At 38.1% G+C, this 23,615-nt stretch overlaps 1 protein-coding gene across 6 annotated transcripts; it reads left to right on the top strand.

Moving 5' to 3' along the window:
• The first annotated feature begins 91 nt into the window (after positions 1 to 91).
• SUV39H2 (SUV39H2 histone lysine methyltransferase) lies at positions 92 to 23,421 on the top strand. 6 transcript variants are annotated; one of them, XM_040451361.1, is made up of 6 exons: positions 97 to 292; positions 2,971 to 3,116; positions 15,292 to 15,423; positions 18,309 to 18,455; positions 19,764 to 19,893; positions 20,891 to 23,421. In XM_040451361.1, the coding sequence occupies exons 1-6, from the start codon at positions 262 to 264 to the stop codon at positions 20,995 to 20,997; spliced, it is 693 nt and encodes a 230-aa protein (XP_040307295.1). In that variant the 5' UTR covers positions 97 to 261; the 3' UTR covers positions 20,998 to 23,421. The 6 variants fall into 6 exon arrangements, with proteins under 6 accessions (XP_040307294.1, XP_040307295.1, XP_040307290.1 ...); XM_040451356.1 differs by having other exon boundaries at positions 103 to 292; positions 15,292 to 15,957; XM_040451359.1 differs by lacking the exon at positions 97 to 292 and adding an exon at positions 299 to 691 and having other exon boundaries at positions 15,292 to 15,957.
• Positions 23,422 to 23,615: the final 194 nt, after the last annotated feature.

Raw genomic sequence — 23,615 nt, 5'->3', positions numbered from 1 at the left:
CCCGAACCCGAACCCGAACCGCGTACGCGCCCCGCCCACCTCCCCCAGCGACTCCCGCAACCTCCTGCGCGTCGGGATGCGACGTGGGGCGCATGCGCGCTCGCCGTGGCCGGGGTCGATCTTCGGTGACGTCAGGACGCCTCGCGGGCACCAGCCCCCAGCCCGGGCCCCCGACTCCCGCGCTGGCCGGGCCGGGGCGGGGCGTCGGGCCAGCTGAGCTATCCCGTCAGACCGCGCCAGTTTGAATGAAAGCTCCCTAAGATGGCGGCGGCTGGGGCCGAGGCGCGAGGAGGTGAGGGCTGGAGAGCGGCGTCCCTCACTATCCCCAGTTCTCCAGGCAAACTCCCGAGGCCCGGGAAGCGGGGCCGGGACCCGCGGACCCGCCAGAGCGCGACGCGGCGAGACGCCGCCTCCCGCCCTGCTGACACCTTGGCCCCCAAAGGCGCGCCGCGGGCTTCACCTATCCCCCGGCCCCTGACCCTTCTCGCGGCACGGCCCGCTCGCTCCCCGCAGTCTTCTGCGCCCCGCTTCCGCGGGGCCCGGCCCGCACGCCCTGCTCCGAGGTCGGCTGTCTCTCGCTCCGCGGACGTCCCGCGGACTCCGTGGCCCGACCCCCGCTGCCCGTTGGGCCCGAGGCCCCTCCCCGCCTGGTCGCCGTGTGGAGGTATTCGGGCGGCCGCCGCGGCTCCTGGTAATCCCTGGGGGAGGAGGGGGGCTCGAGGGCCTGTGGGCACGCGTGTGGTTTACTCCTTTGTGGTGGTTTGGGCGGGACGTTGTGTGTTCCGGCTGGCCTTTTAACTGGGAAGCGGGAAGTACCCGGTGGTGTAAACGTGACCTCGATAGCGGAGGAAAGAAAGAAATTGGGGCTGGAGTATAAACGCTAAGGAAATGAGGGAGCGTGCACCCCAGTTTGGACGCACTGGTAGGGTAAATTTCCTGTCGGAGAATAATATCCCAGTAAGTGGGTACTTGAAGACGTAGCCTCTGGCTTACGGTGATTGTTTTACCCACCGGGAACTTGCGTGTTATTTACGTGGACGCCAGAGAACTAGGTGCTGAGCCGCGCGCGTGTGTGTATGTGTGTGTGTGTGTCTGTGTGTGAGTGTGAGTGTGCGCGCGCGCGTGTCTGAAAGACGGGAATTTTCAAGACATTCTAGAATGTAGAGGTGTTTTCCAGCACTCCTCTCCACCTAGATTATCATGTCTTTATCCCCCAACTTTTCTTCCACTAGGGATTAGTGTGAACCTAGTGTGAGGTTTTTGTAGTGGTAATGAAATGTTAAATCTTGCAAATGAATTATTTTCTACATTATTGTAGATAATAGAATTGTTACCAGGGATTTGCGGTTTTTTATGTTCCAGGGTGTTGTTTGTTTGTTTCTCAAAAATAGCATTTCCGTCGAGAGTTGTCTTGAATCCTCAAGTTACTTAAACTAGATAAAAATGGTAGCAACAACAGACATACACACCTTGGGTCGATATCCAACAGGAACCTCCTTTGCACGTGATCAGCATAGTGAGGTTAACTTTACACAAAACACCCCGAAGTTTTTTAAATGGAAGACTTGTAAGTGGTCATTTGTGTTAAACCACTCTTGTACCCTCAAACCGCCACTCCGCAGCAAGCAATCTCTCCGCCAATCTTGGGGGGGGGGGCGAGAAATACCTTTCATTTTCTCGGTCTCGAATTACGAACCTTTTGTAGGAAGCGGGGTGGTGGAAATCCTGCTTCAAGGTTTCTGACAATGAAGCCCCTGTGTGAGTTGGGGAGGGTGAGGGAAGGCTGTGGTGAGAGCAGCTGTGTTCTCTCTTCCTTGGAAATTACCTCAAAACAAAAGGTTATCACAACTACCTTGGAGAGCTACCAAAGAAAGCTTGAGTTTATTGATAGATTTTGTTTGGTTAATTCCGATTTACTCCAACCCTCACATTTTTCCAGTGAGTCTGAAATCCAGAAAGATGGGACTCTCGTGTGGCAGGGGCAGAGCACCCTTGATTGTTTCTAGTGCTTACCGTAACACTAGTCGTAAAACCAAGTTTATTATAGATTTCTAAACATCCACTTGTGTTAACGTATTTTACATGCCGTATGGTAGCACACTGTTTACAGAAATTTCAGAGTAAAATCTTCTGCAGCACATTTAGTTACTGGCTTCTGTAAGGTTAATTATGAGTGTGTCTGATTTTCTTTAAGCTTGGTATATGGATTATGTAAATTGAATACACTGTTTTGTAAACCTTGGCTTTAAAAACAACACAGGAAATGAGTATTATGAAAATATATTCCCCATTATTTATTATAACTCTAGGGCTTATTTACCTTGATAATAATACATTACAGCAGAGGCAAAGTAATAAATGGAGTTAAAATTTCATGCAGCTTTCCAGAATGGGGAAAGTAGGACATGTGATGTATGAATATGTGACTATGGAACTATATTTCAATTAGATTTCAGTTCTTATTGTCCAGCTAAGGTAAAGGGGACTAGTTCTTTTTAACAACTTATAAGTCTGCTTTAAAATCTATTTAAGATATTTTTACTAACAATAAGTTTGTCTTAGGAATCTACATTTTGTTAAACCAGCAATTCTATGTAGAATATAATGGAAAAGTCAAAAACATTATCTCTGTTGTCCTTTGTATCTATATGTAATTTTAGGAAAGCTTACAGACTTGAAACTGTTCGGTCAGGGGGCTTAGTAGAAATGAATTGACATTAGTTAAGTATAGTAGAATAGAGATCCATGAGAAAATCCAAGAAGACCAATTTATCAAAAACAGTTCTTTAATGCTTAACTTTTCTGGAAGACACATAAATGGTTTCTTGTCATATGAATTTTTAGTCCTGTAAAATTGCCAGTTGAAGGGTGGGGATATGGAGGTCTTAAGTTTTTCCTTTTTTTTTTTTTTTTTTTGGTTTTAATTGAGTAGCTATTTCATTAGTAAAGAATTCTATTTTCTTATTGTAGCTTGGTGTGTGCCTTGCCTAGTTTCACTTGATACTCTTCAGGAATTATGTAGAAAAGAAAAACTCACATGTAAATCGATTGGAATCACCAAAAGGAATCTAAACAATTATGAGGTGGAATACTTGTGTGACTACAAGGTAGTAAAGGTAAGGCAAATATCTAGCCCCTTAAAAGAGACCTAATCAGACTTCAATTCAGTATTTCATATTTCTGTAACATAAAAAGACCTTAAAAGTAAGCAAAAGCTCTTCTTAATGTTAAAAATTCTAAGCCATAATAAATTTATATGTCCTATCATCTATATTGCCAAATAACATTGAGAGGATTTTGAAGCATTAAATGTTCTTGCATTAGAATATTTTAAGGTGCTTATATCATTCTACATCCAACTCTTGATTATCTCCGTGTGGATTACCAGAGCAAATGTTTTAACTCATATTGGCTTTTCCTGTCATTCATTTTGTTCCTGAATCATATTTCCCCACTATCACCTGAAGTAAACAGAGAAATTCAAACCCAATTTTAGTGCTGCTGAATCTCCTCATGAAGCATCACCATCGTGTATGTCCTGTATTGTGTCAAACTCCAGATATTAGTGAGGCTCTGTGGTCTAATAGAATGGCCTGGAGTTCAAAGTCATTTCTCATCTTCGATTGGTACCTTGTGGCTTCATCAAAGTCATTTCGCTTCTCTGGGCCTCACTTGATTCCTGTTTCTCTCAAATGACAGGGTTGTTTTCTTAAGAACCTTCTTCAATCTAAACCTTACGATATATTTTTGAGTAATTCATTTTTCTCCAGAGTAGCCTGCTCCCTGTGTGGAACTCTTTTTTGGTCGGTTGTCAGTTCTTCCAGACAAATGAATTAGGACTCCTCCTCCTCCATCTTCCATACCAATTCAGTCATTAAATCTAGTTCTTCCTTTGCGACATCCGCCATCTTTTCATGTAACTGCCTTTCCCGCTCAGTGGGATTTTAAGATCAAGCATTTCACCTATACTCTTGGCAACCTTCAACCTAAAAACAGCCCAGTCATCTTCCATCTCAGTGTTTAAATGGTGGTCTGACCAATCTACCCAAGAGTATCCTATAGTCACACATATTGGTGCCAGTAATGTCTGTTTCTAGTCTCACTCCGCTCCATTCTACTAAAGCCTTTTGTCTGTTGCTTTCTTTTCCTTTTCTTGTCAGCAGTTTTTCCAACTTTTATTACTTTTCTGGACTTCTTACTCTATCCTTCACCTTCATATTCAGCCACAGACCTCTTCTACCTCAGTTAATCTTTCACTTCAGTGAAAAATAGGATCCTGCAAGTATGAATTCTCAACTTAGCTTCACACAAGTTCTCTGTAACTTTGCTGTTACTGTTTTTCCTTTTTTAGTCCTTTCCATCCCCTTTAAAGGACTTTGCTTAATCTGTGATGTTTTTGTTTGTGTGTGTGTGTGTGTGTTTCTGCCCCCCTTCCCCCTTATTAAGCTCTTTTTCCACTGACCTCTCTCAATCAGTAAAACCTATTCAGGTCTTCCCCAACCTCTCTTTGACCTCGTGTCCCTACTCACGCATATCCTGTCTTTGCTTCTACCTCATTTTCCATTAATTTTTAAAAACAGCTTTGTTGAGATGTAATTCACAAAGCATACAATTCATTAATTTGAAGTATACAATTCATAGCTTTTAGCACGCTCTCAGAGTTCTTCTGAAGTTGACTGTGGTGATGGTTACACATTCTCATTACCCTGAAAAGGAACTCCACTCTGTTCACTCATCACTCCCTAATCCTTCCCAGTCTCCTTACCCCACTAGCCCTAGCCCTAGGCAACCACTCATCTACTTTCTGTCTCTATTATAGATTCCCTGTTTGGGCAATTCATGTAAATAGAACATTACAATCTGTATGTGTTTCTTTGTAATTGGTTTCTTTAACTTAGCGTGGTGTTTTCAAGGTTCGTCTATGTTGTAGTACGTATCAATACATCATTCCTTTTTATTGCCAAATATTCCACTGTAGGACTATCACTTTTAATTTACCTATTGATCACTTAGACATTTTGGTTGTTTTTGTTTGGGGGTTATAAATAATGCTGTTATGAACATGCATGTACAGGTTTTTGCGTAGATGTGTTTTCATTTCTCTTGATACATACCTAGGAGTTGAATTGTTGAGTCATATAGTTTCTCTGTGATTAACCATTTGAGGAACTGCCAACCTTTTCCAGAGGGACAGCACCATTTTACACCGAACTAGCAGTGTTACAAGTATTTGAACCTACCCCTCTACCTGCACGTTTTATTATCTGACACTTTTGATTATTGCTATCCTAGTGGGAATGGAGTAGTACCTCCTTATGATTTTGATTTGCATTTCTCTGATGGCTAATGATGCTGAACATCTTTTCATCTGCTTTTTAGTCATTTGTATATCTTTGGAGAACTGTCTATTCAGAGCCTTTGCCCATTTTTAAAAATTGGGTTGGCTTTTTTTTTTTATTATTGAGTCGTAATAGTTCTTTATATATGCTAGATAGTCCCTCACGAGATACACAGTTTGTAAATATTTTCTCCTGGGAATTGTCTCTTCACTTCTCATTAACTAATTGCCAATATGAGCCCCTCAAATCTTACTCTCCTTCATAGCAACATCTAACACTGTTGACCTTCCTTTCCTTCTTTGAAATTTTCTTGTCCATGGAGAGACTGCCTAGGTTCACACTCTGGCTCTACCGTTTATTAGTTGAGTGACTTTCAGCAAATTACTTAGCCTCCCTGTCTTTCCATTTCTTCACCTGTAAAATGAGGATAGTTATGGTACCCAACTCATAATGGCGGGGACCGCCATAGGGTTAAATGAGTGGATGTAAGTATATCCTTACAACAGAGACTGACCTATGATGTTCATATTGAAGAAATGTTTTCTGTCATTGTTGTTCACCTCTGTCTCCACCTGTTTTTCTTACTACTCTTCCGGAATCTCTTTGTTGTCTCTTCTCTGTCCTTTCTCGGAAATGTAGATAATCTCCATAGCTGTGTCCTTGGCCCTCTTCTCACCTTGAAGTGGCTCTGTAGATGCCCTCTTTCCCAGTGCTTTCTACTTCTGTCTGTTTGATTCATGACTCCCAAATCTTTGTGAGGCATTGACCTCTTTATGGACTTCATTTCAAAGTAGACACTATACAGGTACCCAAATTCAGCATGTTTAAACTGTACCAATTTTCCTCCCTCAAATCTGTACCCTGAGCTAGGATTCCCTATCTAGATTAACAAAACCAGAGTACTTCCAGTTACCTAACCTTGTAATTTTATACATTTTTAATTCCTCCCTCCTCCCTACCCGCTCGTAGGTCATCAGATTATATTGTCTCTATTTGTCTTTTCTTGTTCATTCTTTTCTTGTTCAACTGTACTTTCACAAAGCTAGTTTTCTAGGGGTCTGTATTGAGATTGAAGGAACTACCATTATTCTTATACAGGATTCTGAGTGTTGTGGTTAGATTTTGGATAGTTTTTGCGCTTTGGTTTCTCCTTTGTCCTTCTCATCAATCCTTTTGGTTTTTTGTTTAGGAATAAGCAACCTTACTTGCACACTTAGGTCCTCACTATGCCACTTACATCCCTCATTTCTTCTCCTTTCTAGCACAAATTGTTTAATCTATAGGACAGAATTATTTCATCATACCTCTACTTTTTTTTTCTCTGTCTCCCCACTCCTGTTCAGGGCGAGTGAAAGATCTTATGACACTGTCCTTTTATTGTGTGTACCCCTCCATTTAGCTCATCAGAGACACTATTTCACTGCCATATTCCTCAAAGCCATTAACAGTTTTTCTAAAACACAGTTCTGGTTGCTTTAGGTAGGGCCTTGCTTTAGACCTTTTAATGACTTGTCTACCAATCTAAGACGAGACCCTTTGAACTAAGGTCCTTTATTATCTGGCCACCAACTACCTTTCCAGCCTCATCGCTTGTCACATATCATGCTTTCTATCCACACTGCAATACTCCTAAACTCTTTGATTTAGCTAAGGTTTACTGAGCACCTACTATGAGCTGGGCACTCTTCTAAACATTGGGAACATAGCTTATATTCCAATTCGTTGAACACATTATGTACCCTTGTGCCCTTTTGCTGTTCTTGTCTTGTTCCCTCTTTAGAATACTATTGTTTCCCTCCTTGACAAAATTCTCTTTGGCCTACAAGGTTCAGCTGAAAGGTTACCACCTATTACTGAGCCTTCCCCCATATCCCTAAAATTATTTGCTTTATATTCAGGACTTAGAAAGCACTGTTCTTGTTATTAGTCTAGAACTTGACATATTTTATAGCTTGGTTTCATACCTTCTGTGCTAAATTGTCAACTATTTAGGGCCAGGACTATGTCTTACTGTAGTCTCTAGTACAAAGTGGGTATTAAGTTAGTGGCTAATGAATTTAACTGGCTTCTGCATTAGTGATTTCTCCACTCTTCACAGTCACTAATAGACTAGACCCTTTTAGCTTCATGCTCAGATTATCGCAGCAGTCTGTTGATTAATAGCTCCTATATCATCTTGCTGTAGTCTCAGTAAATATTTGAGTTTCTTCTGTGTGTGGATACTATATTAGGCACTGGGAAAAATAAAAGATTAATCAGAAACTGTCTCTCATTTTGAACTCACAGCCTACTGGAAAGATTGACAAGTAAACCATGGCAATATAGCATAATAAGTGCAGGGGGAGGTGCACCTGGGCTAGGCCACAGAAGGCTTCCCAGAAGGGATATCCCACTGAGGCCTGAAAGGACAGGTACGGTAACTCACAGTTTTCGTACAGAGAATGGAGTGCTAGAATGTGGGATTGGGAAAGAATGAGATGAGTGAAGAACTTTCAGCATTCTACAGCAATGGGGAGTCATATGAAAGGTTTTAAAAAGAGGGATACAATCAGATACGTAATTCAGAGAACTTTCTGCAGTGAGGAATGTAGGAGGGGAATGACACACACACTTAAACATTCTGAAAAGCTGTTACAGTAGTCTAGGCAAGAAATAGTGGTGCTTAAAGTAGTAATAATGGAGGTGAAGAGAAATAAGTAATTTTTTTTATTCTCATGGTTACAAAATGTACAAGTGTGGTTGAGTGGTCAGAGGATTGGGTAGGGATCCAGCAGTGTGGGATCACACATATTTCACATATATGAAAACATGGGTTTCTGACTTGCGCTGGTGTAGATAATACTCCTCACCAAGACCCAGGAATATAGGAGGATTAGGATAGGAAGACTAGATTAGGTTGAGAACATTTAAGTGTAAGATGATCAATAGATGGTTGGAAATGTGGCCCCAAGTCAGGAGTGAGAACTGGAAACATAGATCTTGAAGTAATTGGCAAAAAGATGGCATTTGAGGCTCCGGGAATGGGTATGGTTACCCACTAATTAATAGATATTTCTTGCCATCTCTCATGTTGTATGCTTGACACTAGGGATCTCAGCAATGAGTGACACAGAGGTATGATCCCTGGCACATGGAGTTTATCTTTTGGTGAGGGTAGAAAACCCTTAAATAAAATTGTACAGCATGCTTATAGTTGAGGTGAATCCTAATGTAACGGAAGGGTCTAACTTATAGACAAACTAGGCAGCTGTCCCTGAGGAATGGTGTTTAAACTCAGTGCTAAAGGATGAAAAGATAAATAGGGGAGTCTTGAAGGAGAAGAGAGCCTGACTTCTTTAAGGAACAGAAAGTGTGAGTGGAATGTAGTCAGCAAGAGGGATCAAAAGAAGGCTAGAAGGATGGATAGGACCCAGAAAGCACAGATCACTGCAGCCCAAGAAAAGAATTTGGACTCTAGGGCCTTAGGGAAACAATTGAGTAGTTTTGAGCAGGGGAGTGACTTGATGCAGTGGGTGTGTTGAAGATAGCATTCTGGCTGTTGTGCCACGAATGGTTTGAAAGTGGTTCGAGGGTATTACAGTAATTCACACAAAGAAAATGTGTGAAGAGAACAAGGATGGAGGAGTAGTTGGGGCGGGGGTGAGGGGGGTGGGGGGGAGGGTCTCATGGGAAGAGCTATCAAAGAAACTGATACAAACTGGCAAGAAAGGTAGGAGGAAAACCGGAAGAATGAATCTTGAAGCCTAAGGGAGAGATAATGTCAGCAAAATAGAGAAGAGGCCAGTGGGTCAAAGAAGAACCGAGAAGTACCCACTGGACCGAGCAATGGAAGGGTCATTGATGCCTTCAGAGCAGTGTCTGTGCGTAGATGGAAGCCTAAATAGAATGAATTAAAGAATAAATTGGAAATGAGAAAGTAGAGTCAAGCAGTATGGACAACTCTTTAAAGAATTCTAGCTTTGAAGAAAGGGATAAAGTGCTATGTAGGTTTTAAGGGTGTTTATAATTTTGTTTTTTATTAAATCTCAATAGGTAATATATGCATGTGATTTTCAAAACTGAATGTTATAAAAGTTGGATGTTCTTATACTGAAAAGAAATCTTCCACTCTTGTCACCTTAGTCTCCCGTCCCTCAACTAGTAATTTATCACATCTTTTTTGAGATTCCTTACATATTCTAGCATTTGTATCTCAAAGGAGGTTTGGTTTCATTTTGCTTTTTCAAATGCAAAGGGAAGTTTAAAAAAATAAAAACTGCAGGAGGTTTAAATGCTGGTGAGAACAAGTAGAGAGGGAGAGACTGGAGAGGCGAGAGGTAGGGTAACTGATGGAGGAAGTGCATCTCCTCGTTTCTGTATCTGCCTTTTCTCTAATGATGTGTCCAGGGGAGGGTGCAAATGAGAGAGTTTCTGTTTTCTCTCTGCATTAGGAACAGGGAGGTGTGTTGCTACTGAAAATAATGGGGGAGGTAGTGGGATAGTGACCTTGAACAAGGTGGAGGAGTTCTGAAGTAGGCAGTTTGGGGAAACGGAATGAATGCTCACTGGAGGAACAACACAACAGATCTGTTACTGTTATGAGTTCATGTCAGGGTCCAATTCAGCAAATAGTAATAATGCCATTTGCTGCCACATGTTCTTGCCACATTATCCTTTCATACAGAAAAAATTATGACAAAACTGAATACTCTTTGTTAACATCCTTAGCTCATCAGTGAAGAATTCACCACCCCCATGCACATTGGTAAGACTTCTCTCTCAGCAAGCATAGATTAAGAAGGAAATATTACCAAAGCTTTGACTTCATAAAATATCCAGGTAGTTCTATGTCTAACGAACCATCACTACACTGCATGGCACACACTGACAGAATTTTCCACATTGAGCATTAAATTAATATTCCTAAAGGACTGATTCACTTAGAGTGGTGCGTTAAGAGCGGGAATAACATAGAAATCATTTGACTAAAACCCATATTTTGGAGATCAGGAAAACAAATCTCCAGGAAAGGACTTTTCCAGGGTTGTGTTGCTCAGTTGTGTCCGTCTTCGACCACTAACCCAGGTCTGAGAATTGCTACTTGGTCAGTTACTGGCATGAAAAGCCACTGAGTTTCCATGGAACACTAGTGTTTTCATAATTAGACTCAGGCTATTCTACCACTAACATTGAATATGATGATTTCAAAACTTGCAGAAGAAAGTAGCTAATGGGAGGATAGCTTTTGTTTTTTGCCCTCCAGTATATACATTTGAAAAACAACCCAGATTAAATTTAGCAGCTTTTATTTCTTTTAAAGATTCATATATAGTTACTGTTGTGATTTTTTTTAATTGCATACATGTTGATAGTCCTACTTTTTGTTATGCATTCGGAAACATTTAATAGAGCTTAAGATACAGCAAGCAATTGTGCTTGGTTCTGTGGCTACGAAGAAGATTTCATCCCTCATAGTTTCTGGTTAAGATTAGAAATGGAAACACAAGGAGATTGGCAGTGATCAGTTCTTCTTGGGCAAGAGAGGAAGGAAAGACTTCATGGGCAGGGACAGGGGGACATTTGAGCTGACTTCTAAAGATGAGTAGATTTTTCTACACATAAAAAATGAAACCAAAATACGCTCATTATGGAAATGGAAGAGGTCATTGTAATCAGAACTTTGTGAACAAAGCAGAAAGGGGTGAAGAGGACTGGCATGTTCAAGTACTAGCTGCAGTTAGTATGGCTAGAGGGTGGTATGTAAATGGGGTTATAATGGAAGACTGTCAGATATCAGGGACTCAGTCAAGAATGATCTTCTTTGCTATAATAGGAAGTGTGAACTTCATTCTTGAGGCAGTGGAGGAGCAAATAAAATTTTTAAGGAAGAAAGTAACAGAATGACTGGTACTGTGGATTTCTTATTTTTGTAAGAAAACTTCAGTAATGATAAATTGGGATGTTGTCAGTCTGGAGGCAGAGAAACCAGTTAGGAGATTAATGTAATAATCCCAGCAAGAATTGAAGACCTTAAGTAACTAGAGCTATGGTAAAGAGATGGACAGAACAAGTATCTGAAGAAACTTGATGATGGATTGAGAACAATCTAGATTGAGCTCCTAGTTTGCAACTGGGTAGATGATAAGATTACCCTTGATGAGGAAAAGAAAAAAATCCATTTTGAAAGAACAGTGGTGGGTTCCATGGAAATAGATGGATTTAAGAAGCTGTTGGGCATCCAGTAGGCTCTTGGATATATGGAGGTGCAGGAAAAATTTTGGGAGTTATTAGCATGTAATTAAAACTGTTGGAGTGATGAGGTTGCCCAGAGAGCATTTAGAGCAAGGATTCTTAACCTTAAATCTGGAATCCACATATCCTCAATTATCCAAAATATTGCATATGTGACTTTGTTAGGGGAAGGTCCATCGCTTTCTTCGGATTTTCAAAAGGGACAAACGCTTACTTGGTGTGAAAAGGGGCCAAGGACAGAGCCTCAAGTATCTGCACTAAGTGATGGGCGGGGACAATAGTCTCAGCAGAGAAGGCAGAAAAGGAACAATAGTGAAGAGAGAAATGTGGTATCAAAGCCTAAGTCAAGTAACATGAGGGCTTGTAGAGTCTTTGGCTTGGCAATGAGAAGACTGATAAATTGTTCCTAATAAACACGATGGAAACCAAATGTATTTGTATGTAATGAAACTCCCCACAGAAACACCATGTTTTCTAAGAATTGTAAAAACTATTGGCCTACAAAAAAAGTTCAAATGCCTCCATCAAATATTCAAGGCTAAGATTTGTTCTCACCTTGCCATTACAGTTTAATCTCTCACTTCAATATTCTGAACTTTAAAGCTAGCCAAATCCATCTCTTCACTGCTTTCTGAATACTTCATACAGATCTTAGCTCCTAGTTTTTGCTGGTGGTTTTCATCCTGCCTGCCCTGTTCCCTACCCAACAAATCCTATCAGTCTTTCACAGTTTAGTTCTGTTTGCTCTGTGCTCTGACTATATTGATTTCCCTCTCTATATTCTAGTGGTAATTATTGTCTTGTTTTGGCATTATAATTGTACTGCCTTGCATTGCTACTTACTTGACATATTACTGCCTTCTTTTCCCAGTGAGCTTTTACTCCTAAAGGCTAGCACTACCTTACGTCTCATCATACCCCCTGGTGGCTGAACTTGCACATACTTATTTTAAATACTAAAATACTTGAATGAATTTAACCTAAGCCAAACATAGTGGGGGAAAATGTCTTTAAGAAAAAATTCATATGATGCATTCTAAATTATACAGGAGTGATTTATGTATCATTTTTACAACTGTACTCCATTTCTATGGGTAATCAAGAGTTGATTGCGTGTCAGAATAAGATACTGATACAATATATGAGGCTTAATGAACTTTTGGGCTTTATTTGGAACTTTAGCATATTGAATTAAATTTGTTAAGCCATACATACTAATTTTTCTGTGTAAAATTTATCAGTTCTTCAAAACAAATATCTTTTTTGGATTGCAAAGTAAAATATACTTACTAAAATAAGTATGAAGTAGAAATAAAATATCACTAATATTTCTCTACTATTTTGCCAAAGGCACTTTTGTTTTATAAACATCTTTACCATCTATAAATTAAGTAAGTATCAATGTGATTAACATGCAAAACTTAATCACTAACAATGCATCTGGCTCATTATTAAACAATACAATATGTTAATTTGGAGCCCACTTCAGTGGCATGGTGTTACTAGTTTTGCTGAATGATAATTGAGCTTAATCATCTGATTTGAAGCCAGTGTTTCTGTTTCTTTCATCATTTGCTGACAACTTCCAGGGTTATTGTAGGAAAAAGTGTAGTAGGAAAAAAAGAGGACCAGAGTTGCATTGCTTTATTCTGGAGTCAGAAAAATTAAAAGCTTTCCTAATTAATAAGGAAAATAGATATACGTTAGCTACTGCCACGTGGATCCCATCATTGTCGAGCGGATATCTGCCAACGTAAATCCTAAATTGTAAAAGTTACCTGGCAGGAGGGAGAAATCTGTGTTACACTTTGCCAGTTCAACTAACACTTAAATATATGTCTAAGCTTTTCTTTTTTCCCTGAAATCACAATATGTATTTCCATGAAAGTACAGTTTTTGTGCATATCCTCACACTTTAACCACATTTTTTTAAACAGGTAAAGCATATTTTGACCATTTTCATAAGAAGGAAAGTTCTTTTAATTCACCAGCAGTATTGCTTACCGAGTAGAATGTAATAAAACATTGAAACGACTCAGTGGGGAGAAAATTTGCTTACTCACTGGCTAAGCGACTTGCTCCTGCAAAGCTGCCTCAGTGGTCCTCACCCCAGTTTGTGCCTCTGCAACATTTCCTAGGCCATCCAGGTTATTTGGCATTAATAAATTATGGATAGTAAAACAAGTGTCGTATGCACCCTTTTATAGTAAAAACTTTGTTAAAAATTTCAAGGAAAAGCAAATTTAATCCATATCGATGATTTAAAATAACTAAAAACTGGAGAATACAATTTAATCACTTTCATATTTTAGAGTGTGGACATATTCCAGAGGACAAAGAGAAAATTGAAGGACTTCAGAATTTTTTGTTTTATTTTTGAGAGAGAGTGTGAGAGAGCACAGGTGGGGGAAGGGCAGAGGGAGAGAGAATCTTCAGCAGGCTCTGCTTTCAGCTTGTAGCCAGACACGGGGCTCAGTCTCACAACCCTGAGATCATGACCTGAGCCGAAATCAAGAGTCGGATGTTTAACCCACTGAGACACCCAGGTGCCCCTCGAAGTTTTTTTTTATTATGCACACTTGACTACCTTTTTTAAGAGAAACTTAACATGGCATTCCCCAATTTTAAGGAAAGAAAACAGAGTCAAGTCACTGGGGTAAGAAGGCAAAATTCTAGGTACCATGGTGGCCACAACAGCAGTCTGAGGGATAAATCAAAATATTTGATCTTTGGTGGCTTCAGTGCCTGCTTCCTAATCCATTCATGGGTGAGTCTAAATAAGGTGAGAATTCTCTGGAATCGTGATGTCTAATAAAAACAATGGAAGCTACATATATGTCATTTTAAATTTTTTAGTAACCATATTAAACAAGTAAAATGAAACAAGTGAGATTGCACACCTAGCTGGCTCAGGCAGTAGAGCATGGGACTCTGGATATCAAGATTGTGAGTTTGAGCCCCACATTGGGCATAGATTACTATAAATAAATGAGCAAATAAATAAATCTTTAAAAAATAATACATTTAGTAAAATCAAAATAATTCAGTATGTAATCAATATGTGTCATGTGTAGAAATATTTTACTTTTTTGTGTATGTGTTTGATATTTGTAACTCAGTATGTACTACACACTTAAAGCACATCTCAGTTTGGGCCCACCACATTTCAGGTGCTTGATAGCTACGTGCAGCTAGGAATAACTGTATTGGACGTCATGTCCCTAGAACATCGAAGGGATGTGTGCCCATGATACTGAGAAATAGTGTTTGCCTTCTTTGCCTTCTGTCAGTGTGAAATACTAAAATTACCTACCTCAGGGGATGCTTACATCAGTGCTGGCCAAGTAAAGTGCTAACCTAGGTCATAAATTGTTAGTTTGAAGACTCCCTGTTTCTATGATTAAGATAAAATACTTTTTTTTTGTTTAACAATCACTGTTTGGTAAAATTTCATGAGTTTCAGTACTTTTGTCTTCAGGTGCAATTCTTTTACCTATGCTCAAACATACTGTGCTACAACTAAATTCTGTATATATTTTATGTAATACAAAGAAAAAATGGTTTTATATTTTTTTATGTTTTGTAGTTCATCTAGAAACCTCTGGCTCTTAATATATTCTGAACTTTATTTAGAATGATAACAGCTGCCTTAACTCTTTAAGATAGTGAATTATTTTAATGGGGACTGTCATCTAATTTCAATTTTCTTTTATATTTTAAGGATATGGAATATTATCTTGTAAAATGGAAAGGATGGCCAGATTCTACAAATACTTGGGAACCTTTGCAAAATCTCAAGTGCCCATTACTCCTCCAGCAGTTTTCTAATGACAAGCATAATTATTTATCTCAGGTAAAGAAAGGCAAAGCAATAAAAGACAATAACAAAGCTTTGAAACCTGCCATTGCCGAGTACATTGTAAAGAAGGCTAAACAGAGGCTAGCTCTGCAGAGATGGCAAGACGAACTCAACAGAAGAAAGAATCATAAAGGAATGATATTTGTTGAAAATACTGTTGACTTAGAGGGCCCACCTTCAGACTTCTACTACATTAATGAATACAAACCAGCTCCTGGAATCAGCTTAGTCAATGAAGCTACCTTTGGTTGTTCGTGTACAGATTGCTTCTTTGAGAAATGTTGTCCTGCTGAAGCTGGAGTTCTTTTGGCTTATAATAAAAACCAACAAATTAAAATCCCACCTGGTACCCCCATTTATGAATGCAACTCGAGGTGTCAGTGTGGACCCGATTGTCCCAATAGGATTGTACAAAAAGGCACCCAGTATTCACTTTGCATCTTTCGAACTAGCAATGGCTGTGGCTGGGGTGTAAAAACCCTTGTGAAGATTAAAAGAATGAGTTTTGTCATGGAATATGTTGGGGAGGTATGTTCAACATATAACAAATAATGTGTGTGGGAGGTTTATGCTTTTTGAAAAGTTAACATTGTACATCAGTAACAGATATTGGTACATATTTATATTATCGTTTGCAAGTATGTAGAAATTTCTGGCTTGGGAAAAAGGTTTCACTGGCATAGTTAGAAATATAAACTTGTATATGAACAAAAAAATACATATAATTATAAATGAAATGGTCTTGTTTTCAACAAACACCCATTTATAGTCATTGAAACTGGCATTTGTAAAATACGGCAGCTATTATGACGTAAACATTCTTTTTTGTTAATTTTTGTTTAATGTGTTTTTTTACCTTACATTCAGGTTAGTTAGCATATAGTGCAACAGTGATTTCAGGAGTAGATTCCTTAATGCCCCTTACCCCTTTAGTCCATCCACCCTCTCGACACCCCTCCAGTAACCCTCTGTTCTCCATATTTAAGAGTCTCATGTTTTTGTCCCCTGCCCTGTTTGTATATTATTTTTGCTTCCCTTCCTCATGTGAGTGAAGAATGACATAAAAGTTCTAAGAAGAAAATCAGATCTAAACGCATGCTGACTTTGGAACCTTTAGATTGTAATTCATCCATTTGATTAAATATGATTAACTGTAGTTGGCAGAACTCAATTACTGTATCAACATGAGAAGTACTATAGGGTAGGCATGCTTTCTGAGCAAGTGTTAGAAAATGCAATACATAAAACCATTTATTGCATCCATGAAAAAATCCAAATTCTTTGTAGTTCAGCTAGAGACTGTCTCTAAATTACCATTGACTGTGCAAATTTATGTATTTATTTATTTTTTAACTTTTATTTTTTAGAGAGTGCAAGCGAGGGAGAGAGAGAGAGAAACCAAACAGGCTCCACGCTCAGAGCAGAGTCCGATGTGGGGCTCAATCCCACAACCCTGAGATCATGACCCGAGCTGAAATCAGGATGCTCAACTGAATGAGCGACACATTTGCCCCCGAGCAAATTTATTTTTCTACATATAACGTATATATACAAAAAATAGTATTTACCATGTACCACATACTATTCTAAGTACCTTACGTGCTAACTCATTAATCCTTGAGTAACTCTGAGGTAGCAGTGTTAGGTCCATTCTTTATCATTGAGGAAACAGGCACAGAAAAATTCAGCAAGGTCCCATTGTAGTGAAGAGGGGCCAGGATTCAAAACCAAGGCTCCAAAATGAGTGCACTTTGCTGCTGTACTACACTTCCTCAAACTGAGTGGTATATTAATCTGTGACTAGAAAAATACAAGTGTGACCGCATATCTTGGGCTGTCAAATCTAACATTTTAGAAGTTATGTGGAGGGGCGCCTGGGTGGCTCAGTCGGTTAAGCATCTATCTCACTTGGGCTCAGGTCGTTATCTCGCGGTTCGTGGGTTCAAGCCCCTTGTTGGGCTCTGTGCTGATAGCCTGGATCCTGCTTCAGATTCTTTGTCTCCCTCTCTCTGTCTCTCCCTTTCCCCTGCTTGTGCTCTGTCTCTCTCTCAAAAAATGAATAAACATTTTGAAAAATGCAAAAGTTCTATGGAATTAGGCCACATATAATTATCTGTATTCATCTAGAATTCTGAGATTATATTGGAGCCCTGTTTTGATCCTTAAATTTTTAGACAATAGCAGATTATTATAAATCACTGTTCAGGATACTAGATCTTGTATGATCAAACTCTTCTCTGTTTTGACTTACTGAATGCAGTAGTTATTTATATCTGGTTGACACCATGAATTGCTTTAGACATTTTTGGTTTCTTAAGCTGAGCATCTGGTAAAGCTGTGTTCTTAGAACTGCAGAGGATGGTTTTGATCCACAGAATTTCATGAAAACAACCTGGTCTGCAAAACTAAACTTTGCATACAATTGACTGCAAATTTAACGTACCTTCTTTCCTGTATTTGTAACAAATTTCCACCTTGTAACTAACTGCATAGATGAGTTACAGGAAAAATAAGTTTTTAGAGCATTTTTACTGTAAATTTCTTCCTTTACATTCCAGGTAGGTCCTATAGAAAGCTATATTTGGGTAGCTTTTTGAACATGTGAATAAATGAGAATAAACGTAGTACTGTCTCCCCTTGTTGATTGTGGGCTGTCCTGATTCCTAAGCAGCCATGATTGTCCTGCACTCATATCTCCCCTTAGCTTCCCATGTCTTTGCTTCTGTGTGTAGAGTAGTTTATGTGAATGTTTTGATGACACATTGACTTGTTACTTTTTAAACCTCTGGAGGCACTAAAACAATAATAATAGTTTTATGGATGAGTGTTTCTTTAGTTCAACAATAGCTATATAATATACTATAGTTTTTTCTTTTTAGGTAATCACCAGTGAAGAAGCTGAAAGACGGGGGCAGTTATATGACAACAAAGGAATCACATATCTCTTTGATCTGGATTATGAATCTGATGAATTCACAGTGGATGCAGCCCGATATGGAAATGTCTCTCATTTTGTGAATCACAGTGTAAGTGTGATTACACTGTTTTTAATGATTTTCCATAGTTGAGGAATAATTATCTTTAAATGACTTAGCCTTTTAATATTTCCAAAGTATTGTAATACAGAGACCTCTTTGGTTAGATTATTGTATTATTACCATATTAGGAAAATCCATTGAGGTGCCTACCAAATACCATGCATTTTGCAAGAGTTTTTACATACGTTCATTTAATCTTTCCAGAACTCTTTAGGTATTATCTTCTTGTAGAAGAGGAATTAAGAGGTAGCAAGGTTAAGAATTAAATACAACTGTAGAGGTTTCTTACAGAAGGTAACAGCTGAATTTTAGGATATGCAGCTAAACATAGCTATATTTTCTTAAAATGTAAATATGTCAACATATTTACAGAATTTAAGAATTCATAGAGTATTGAAGTATTGAGGGCCATTTTCCTAAATTACAATTGTAAATTAAAATTCTAAAATACAATTCTAAATTGTACTCTAAATACAATAGTATTAGGCTTGTGAGATTGATGTTTCCTCCATCTTATAGATTACAAGGAAAATGTGTCTCCAGAGAGTATTATATACCTGACCATATAAGGAAGTGTAGACTATGCTAAGCTTTTGATGGGTTTTATTCCAAGAAACTAGTTTATGTTGAGTAGTGAAATGTCAGAGACCTTCTGACTCCTTGTTAGTTTTCTGATTTAAACTTTTACTTTAATTTTTTTCTTAGTGATAAATTTGAAATACTCTCAAAATAGATGTATTCTATTCAAGGGCACTTAAAACAATGATTTTGGTTTCTTAGCTCTTTCTTCTTGCATAGTCCAGAACTTAATGTAGAAATCTCAAAATATTAAAACCAATCAGAAGTTATGGCAATGAAACCTCCATGCAGTATGAAATTTGAGTTGTATAATGCTAATTTGATTTTTTAAATACAGTTTTTCTCTTTCTTTATGCCTTACTGAACTATGTACAGGTGAAATGATAATGTTATATAAAACTTGCATTATAATTCTCCAGAAAAATTAAAAAGTTGAGATAGATGAAATGGGATTGGTGAAAATGTTAATTGTTGAACTGCAGGGTAAATGTATGTGGATTTATTATTTTTTCTAGTGTTAATGTATGTCTGAGATTTTCTGTAAATGAAAATAGTATTTTTAAATTTGAATGCCTCAGAGACCTCTAAACAGTAAACAACTTAATTTCCAATGAAACTTAAAAAATAATAGTTTGGGGAATTAAATATTTCATATGGCATGTAGAAGAGCCTGTCCATTACATTTTTACTTAAATGGGTTCTAATGTTCCTTTTTAGTGCGACCCAAATCTTCAGGTGTTTAATGTTTTCATTGATAATCTCGACACCCGTCTTCCCCGAATAGCATTGTTTTCCACAAGAACCATAAATGCTGGAGAAGAGCTCACTTTTGATTATCAAATGAAAGGTATGGTTTTCAAGTAAGGTTTGATTGATTTCAGTTATTTGCATATGAAGACTGTAATCAGAGTAGGAAGAGACCTTAGATCATCTGAACCAAACAATATTAAAGAAGGAAAAAAATGAGACTATAACAGTTGGTCTTTTTACTCAAGGTCACAAAGCTACTCTGCCAGAGGTAAAACTAAAATCTGCCTGACCTTGAGCTGAGTAATGCTCTTTTCTCAGCATCATGCTGTCACCTGCTTTTTTTCATAATTTCCATTATCAAAGTTTGTTCTACATTTTTTCTCAATACTACTTGTATTTTAAAATTGTAAGGCATACATTCCTGAAAATTTACCAAGAGATGTATATTCAGGGCGCCTGGGTGGCTCTTTTAAGTGTCCAGCCTGCTTAGGTCATGATCTCACGGTTTGTGGGTTCAAGCCCCGCTTCGGGCTCTGTGCTGACTGCTCAGAGCCTGGAGCATGCTTCAGATTCTGTGTCTTCCTCTCTCTCTGCCCTTCCCCTGCTCACACTCTGTCTCTCTCTAAAAAATAAATAAGCATTAAAAAATTTAAAGAGATGTATATTCAGAGGATTGAAAATATTTAAATCACATCTGAACTTATTATTCCATTCCTACTTGGATTTGGTTTTTTTAAAAAAACACATCAATTTTATTTGCTTTGGTGGGACCATATGTTTTTTTCTTTCCTTTGTTTTTCTAAGTGTTAATTATAGTTTGTTACTATTTGGCCTGACTTTATGGCCCTTAAATAATGTATGAAATTGAATGTGTATCTGATTTTCCCACTAAGTTTCATCATTTCGCAAAACTGTTCTTGGAAGTATGGCTAATAGCATATGCTTTTATCTCTTACTAGCTCCACACCATCCTTTCAAGATAATTCATAATTTGTCTCTGAACATTCACATTGATTTAAAACTAATAAGAGATTTGAACTTCATTCTGAATGGTCTTAACTTTTTCTTGTGTATTTCTTTTTCTGTGTACTCAGGTTCTGGAGATGTATCTTCAGATTCTGTTGACCACAGCCCAGCCAAAAAGAGGGTCAGAACTGTGTGCAAGTGTGGAGCTGTGACTTGCAGAGGTTACCTCAACTGAATTTTCAGGAAACAGCTGATGATTGTAGTTTGTTTTTTTCTAATGTTAACCTTTAAAAAAAGTATTTGGGACTCTTTTCATATTATCAGGATTATATACTATGTTAATTTACAATTCATGTTTCAAACTATTGGCCAAATGCATTACTGATGCTTCTGAAGAGAACACAGGGTCACAGAGACTAATTTAAAATACACGTATTTAGTGATTAGACACCAAACATGAAAGGAAAACTGACAGATCAGCATATACATACATAAGAAGTCTGTGTGAATAGAGAAATGCCTCCTTCAGTGTTTAAGCGTTAAACTGATAACGTAACCATCACTAAGATCAAATATTCAACCTGCCATATACCTTGAATTTAGAGAAAGAGTTAATTTGGGCAAATACATACAAGTGCTATTTTTGTTATGTTGTCATTCCCGTTAATTACTCACTGTACTTGTATTTAAGAAAAATAGGTGATATGGAATTATACTCTATTTTCTACTTTCATTAAAATACTGGGATCTTAATGATACAGAAATTTAAGGTCTAAAATTCAATGTAAACAGGTTTAATTACAGCTTGATTTCATATTTTGAAGCAAACCAGACTGTTATGAGGCATGTATGTCTGAATCAGTAATTCTTAAAAGATTTTTAACCTTGTAAAAGAATAATTTCCAAAAAGCTCTAAAATTCTGGAACGGATGGCCATTATGCTGCTTTGAAAGGGTGGGGCACTGGGACCGGGAGGGTTTCTTGGAAGTGGGGAAATGGAGCACTTTCAGGGCCCCTCTTAACACAAATTAAGAGGTCCATGTTGCATACCTGGTCTAAACAGAAACAGTAAAACAAGATACTCCTGAGTGCATCTGCACCTAACAGTGTTTCATACAATACACGAATATTACATCTTCTGAATTTCAGGCGGTTTTAACATTTCCACCAAATTTAATTATTTTTATATTCCCCGCAAGCTCTTCTTGAAATAATCTATATTTTGAACTGATACTTATTTTTTATACATGAATTTTTTAAATGTGATAAAGCTAAACTTGGCTTGGCCAGTGTGTATCTGAATTATGAGAACATTTTTACTTGAACCATGAACACTGAAATGGAATACAGTTTGGTTTTTGTTTCTGTTTTTCTGCATAGTAAAACCTCAGTTGGGAACAACTGTGTTTTCATCTCTGTGATTTTGGGATTTGTAATCATGGTGTCCAACATGAAGGTAAATGCAGCAAGTAAATCTAGCTTTCAGTATTCCTAATTAAATTTTACCTAAGCTGATTGCCCCATTGCTTTACTGACCTAAAATAAGTTTGAGTAAAATTGCACTGATGGCAAGAATCCAGCACTTCAAATACCTTCTTAATCCTTAACCTCTTTTTTGGGAGAAGCTACACTTATTATACATTATATTGCTACCACATGATTTGCTCTTTCATAATATGGGATAAATTCTTTACATGTTTGGAGTCTCACAGCGTATTAACCAAAATCTGCAGAAGGTGTCATGGAAAAATACATTTCTTAGTGCCATTTCTTATGTTTTCTTTATGAGGAAATAGTCACATGGTGTCAGTGGTGAGAAAGCATCACAGATTTACAGGTGCTCCCAATGGCCAAGCTTACTTTGAATTCTGATTCTCACAGGTTTAAAAAATGTAACTAATATTCTTCTTAAAAAGTTAATGTTTTACTGTCCAGTTTTTTGATCTTGTCTTTTTGTGGTAAAAAAATGTAAAACAGGACAGCAAAGGGAAGAATGGCTATTTTCACAAAACTTGTTTTGTACTGTCCTTAGTAATAGACATTTAATGGGTCTTTGAGATTTTAGTTCCCTGTGTTACCCTTGTCTGATTACAAAGCTGAACTTAATCAGTAAAATAGAAACTCTCTACATGAGGCTGTTAGGAGCTTTTAACCATTTTAAGTCAACATTTAACTTCTTTGGTTTCTCAAGCTGTCAGAATTTGTTCTCTCAATATGAAGCCTATGTTCAACGGCCATGTTTACATGAAGTTTAAACCGTAAGTTAATCTACTCTGCAAGTTGTATTAATACCATTGTTTTCAAGATCTACTTGAGGATCGTGATACAGTTGTAATCTCAGGGTTTTTTTCCCCCATATGTGCAAAATCTAGACTGCACTTTTTTTTTTTTTTTTACAGTTCAATTTTCTTTAGCAAAATAAATTTAGTTTGGCATTTGATTTTCTATTTATGGTGGTTTAGCTTTGTTATTGAATATTTTATTTTCCTTACCAGTAAGCTATAAAAGGGGCAAAAAGATAACCAATGTATTCCTGACTACTTGCTTTTGAGATTAACCAAAGGTTGTTATACCATCACTTTAAATGTTACTTGCCTTTTAAGAAAGTTTATCATTGTCATGGTTGGTCCATTTGAATATTAAAGAATTTTACATAGCATAATGTGGATGGATACTTCTAAAATATTTTGAGCATTATGAGTCACCAGGTTACTTACACACATAAGTAAACACTGCCTGGAACCACAGGGGAATGTTAGACTTAAAGCTCCTATTCTTGGAGCAAGTCTCAGGCCCTTTATCTGCGTTCCTGTGCGTCTCATAAACCCATGAGGCCGGTGCTGCCAGCCCTAC

This window comes from Herpailurus yagouaroundi, unplaced genomic scaffold (assembly GCF_014898765.1).
Source record: "Herpailurus yagouaroundi ecotype Mexico unplaced genomic scaffold, PumYag 203, whole genome shotgun sequence".
Classification (NCBI taxonomy): Eukaryota; Metazoa; Chordata; class Mammalia; order Carnivora; family Felidae; genus Herpailurus; species Herpailurus yagouaroundi.
This window is presented reverse-complemented; position numbering and strand designations above follow the sequence as displayed.